We start from the raw sequence: 4,382 nt of genomic DNA, 5'->3' as shown, positions 1-4,382 counted from the left end.
TTAAAATTCTTCAATGGTTCTTCATTATTTCCTTAGAATGAAACCTATTCTCTTTAGCACTATAAACAGTCACTGTCTTTCTCTTCAGTTCACCCCTGCCTCTTAAAATGAACATGTTCCAACTATACTGAGTTATTTGGCACCACCTCAGCTCCACAGCTGCATAAAAAAATCCCACATGCTGTTTAGAGGTTAGAGTGTATTCCTAAGAGCATATTTCTGGATTATCTCACCTCTGTTTCTTTCTTTTCTTTTGCTATAGTCCACTGCCTTTTCTTTACTTTCTTCCCTCCTCTTGTCCATTTCCTTAGATTTCCTCGGTTTAAAATTCTGTTTTACTTATCAGATTTAGTCCATTTTTATAGCTCTTGGGTCAATTCCTCAACAAATTTTAGTACTTTCTTATACATTAGAACTTCTTACTTTTTTAATGCAGAAGACACAACAATTCCAATTAAACTGTGAAATTTCCTGAGCATTAGATTGCTGTATTTTTATCAAGAACAGCTTAGTTCTTCCTTTGTTTCTCTTTTAGTAGTATCTTGGTTAACTAATATTTGTTATGAAGAACAGGAAATAAAAACTTACATTGAGAAAAGCTGAAGAAGCCACTCTGCCAGCTGCTACAATAAAATCCATAATAAGCATTGTGGCACCAGGCAAACCAAGTGAAAAAAACTGAGGTGAGCAGTGCTTGATGATTGTATTGACAATATCCTGAGGAATAAGGAAAGAAGGGAGAAAGAATGTCACAAATGTAATCTTGAGTATTAGCTAATCAATATCCTTAAAAATAGACATCACATGAAATAATAAAATAGGTAATCCTATGTAATAAAAGCCTAATATGCTAGGTGTCCGGTAGTCTGTTCAACCAATCAAAGCGTAATATGCTAATGATATGCTAAGGCAGCTCAACTGCTCGCTATGACGTGCACTGACCACCAGGAGGGAGACATCGACCGGTCGACCAGTCGCTATGATGTGCATTGACCACCAGGGGGCAGCAGACTGGCTGACCAGTCACCATGACGTGCATTTACCACCAGGGGGCAGATGCTCTGACCAGTAGGTTAGCTTGCTGCTGGAGTCCAGCCAATCGGGACTGACTGAGACAGGCTGGACACGCCCTGGAGTCCTCCCATGGTCCCTCCCTAGCTGGCCAACCTCCCGCGTTCACCCTGGCCCTGATTGTGCACCGGTGGGGTCTCTCAGCCTGGCCTGCACCCTCTCATAATCTGGGACCCCTCGGGGGAATGTCAGAGAGCCACTTTTGGCCTGATCCCACAGACTAGGCAGAGGGACCCCACTGGTGCACGAATTCGTGCACAGGGCCTCTAGTTACTATATAGTGGCTAATTACAAATATTAATTTTAATTCCTCCAAATAATCCATACTTATTATATTCTGTCAAAGGAAAGTAAACTTAAAACATTGTTTAGCTGACATCAATACAGCATTTTTTTCACACTACAGAGGAAGTTGGAAGGCTCTTTGTTTCAAAGGGTTAAAACTGAATTGCAGAGTAGTTCCTCCTGTTACCTCTTTGTTTCCATGTGATGATTCTGATCTCTGAAGTTGCATGACCTGTTATATTACAACAGAAGAGATTCTCTTTTTTAGATAAACTGAAGTCCTTTGATGATAGATATCTAGCAATGGAAATCTAGATGTAGTCACCTTTGAGGGAATATTCTTGACTTGATTAATAATCCACTTTGCCTTTGGAAATTACAATGAGAATGTGGCAAATTACCTTGTATTAATGTGATTTATCTTACACAAAAGCTCTCTTTTTCTAGTTATCAAGATCATCAATTTATCTGAGACATATTATAAGGTAGAACATTATAATTAGTTCCAATTAATGCAAGAAGTTTACTCATTTTTCAGAAAGTGAAATATATTTTAATATAAATTTAATGCTCTCTAAATGAACTGAAAGTGAAACTTAACCACGTTTGATAAAAATGCTTGCATTACTTTGACTTGTAACCTACCACACTTTTCAGTTTTTTGGCCAGAATCAAGACCCCTGAAGTAATGCTCTAGAGTCATAATTATGACTATATAATGTAATGATTGTGATCGACACAAACGCCAAGTCAATATAATTGTCATTATGCTCATACAATTTATGGTAATAAGAAAATGTGATGTGCTGACTCTTAAGAGTAGAAAAAAAACCTCTGAATACTACATGACTAGATGAGTAAGTCCATATGCCTCAAGTACCAATTATCAAGTAAAAATTATAAAATGCTGTCCACATAAGCAAAGGATGGCTTAATCTCTTCAAAAAGTGAACTATTTGGTATAACACTAGAGGAACAATGCATTTAATAGTCAAGTCAATCCCTTGTTACAATAGCTTGTTTTTCCACCTACATTTCAAAAACAAATGAGGTCATAAAATGAAAAAACTTGTAAATAAACCACTACATAGGAAAAAATTTTAATTCTAGACTTTGAATGTCAGGAGTTAAACAGAATTGAGAATCAAAGATAAAACATATAAAGCAACTTGCCAGAAAGTGCATATATTTACCTGATCAATATGAAGTAATCCACAATGCATTATGTTATAAAAATGTGTCAGAAAATCTCTATTTGGAGAAACATCTTGTCTTCTTTTCATTGTATTGCAAATAAGTTTATAAGCATGTAATTTACCTTGCTTATATTTATCAGTCAACATGGTTGCCTACAATTTAAAAATATTGGCTTTATTACTAAAAAACAAATACTGTTTATTAAATACTTAAACATTCAAATATATCAAGAAATATATATACAAATATATATGCAAACACACACACACTAGAGATCTAGTGCATGAATTTGTGCATGGGTGGGGTCCCTTGGCCTGGCCGGTGATTGGGGCCATCTCGGGGCCGGCTGGCCAGGGAGAGGGACCGCGGGAGGTTGGCCACCGAGGCAGTGGGAGTGCACTGACCATCCGACCGGCCAGGGGGAGGGATTGCAGGAGGTTGGGCAGCCATGGGAGGTTGACTGTGGGAGTGCACTGACCACTCGGCCGACTGCGGTGAGGGACCACGGGAGGTTGGTGGCTGGAGGGAGGGACTGTGGGAGGATGGCTGTGGGAGCACACTGATCACCAGGGGGCAGCTCCTGTGTCAAGTGTCTGTCCCCTGGTGGTCAGTGTGTGTTCATAACAAAACCGGTTGTTCAGTCAACTGGTCCTAATGGTCATTTAGGCTTCTATATATATATTTTTTTCAAAGCACATATCTTATTTATATAACAAAGGGTTATTTATATATCCCTTATAGTAGGATAGTTTTGTTAGTAAGTTTTCTGTGCATGTAACATCAAATGCTTTACTATTCATTTTTGTTTTGTTTTTAAATAGACTTTTTAAAAGAATAGTCTTAGGTTCATAGCAAAATTGAACATAAAGTACAGTTTTCATATACTCCTTAACCCCACACATGCTATTTTTTTTGTAATTTAAATTCTTTATTGTTTAAAGTATTACATAAGTTTCCTTTCTCCCCACTGACCTCTCCCTGACTGCCCCCACTCCCCTGTAAAGCAATATATTTATTTTCATTTATTTCTATGTTGGCTTAATTTCTTTGAACTAAATATCAGAATTACCTAAACCATTACCATTAAAATGATACAAAATAGTATGAATAACCACAGTTTCGCTTAGAAAAATGTATCAAACATATCAAGTGATATTTAAAAGAATCACATCTTTGAAAGTACATACATACTGTGACACAAATTTAAGATTAATATTTCTTTAAATACAATCTTATATAATAAAAGCTTAGTATGCAAATTGTCCCCTCCACCGGAGTTCTTCTGGGAGTTCAACCAGGGGGCCGGCCGACTGGGGGAAGGGAGGGAGTACCTGGACAGTGGCCAGCAGCCGCTAGGGACCGTACCAGTAAAAGAATTTCTTGCACTGGGCTTCTAGTAAAAACATAATCCTATCCAATAAAAGAGAAACATGGTAATTGGCGTACGACCGCTACCCTTCCCATTGGCTAATCAGGGCAATATGCAAATTAACTGGCAGCCAAGATGGCGGCCAGCAGCCAGGCAGCTTGAAACTAACATGAGCCTTGCTTGCCTCAGTGACGGAGGAAACCAACATTTTCCGCCTGCAGCTGAAGGCCTCTAAGCCTGCAGTTTAAGAACAATGTAACAAATACCGCCGGACTTCAGCCAGCAGGATCGCAACATTGTAAGCAAAGGCCAGAAACCTACTTTCAGCAGTGGAGGCCTAAGAGCTGGAGCCAAGCCTCGAAGCTAAAGCTGGCTCAGAATAAAAAAGAAAAAAAGGAGCGGTTGGGAGCTTCAGTCACGCCCAGCCTGAAAACAGCCCTCAGCTCCTCACCCAGACTGG

The 4,382-nt window shown here is 39.0% G+C and overlaps 1 protein-coding gene across 1 annotated transcript in view; it reads right to left on the bottom strand.

Moving 5' to 3' along the window:
- The window catches only part of RALGAPA1 (Ral GTPase activating protein catalytic alpha subunit 1), a gene marked incomplete at its 5' end in the record, with an annotated part of 288,956 nt that overhangs the window by 139,657 nt on the left and 144,917 nt on the right, over positions 1–4,382 (bottom strand). The window contains 2 exons of the mRNA XM_015561310.1: positions 589–717; positions 2,550–2,705. Of these exons, the coding sequence (XP_015416796.1) occupies positions 589–717; positions 2,550–2,705 (285 nt within the window). The remainder of the gene's footprint in view (positions 1–588; positions 718–2,549; positions 2,706–4,382) is intronic.

This window comes from Myotis davidii, unplaced genomic scaffold (genome assembly GCF_000327345.1).
Source record: "Myotis davidii unplaced genomic scaffold, ASM32734v1 scaffold176, whole genome shotgun sequence".
In the NCBI taxonomy this organism is placed as follows: domain Eukaryota; kingdom Metazoa; phylum Chordata; class Mammalia; order Chiroptera; family Vespertilionidae; genus Myotis; species Myotis davidii.
The sequence above is the reverse complement of the archived record's forward strand: the minus strand, read 5'-3'. Positions and strand labels throughout refer to the sequence as shown.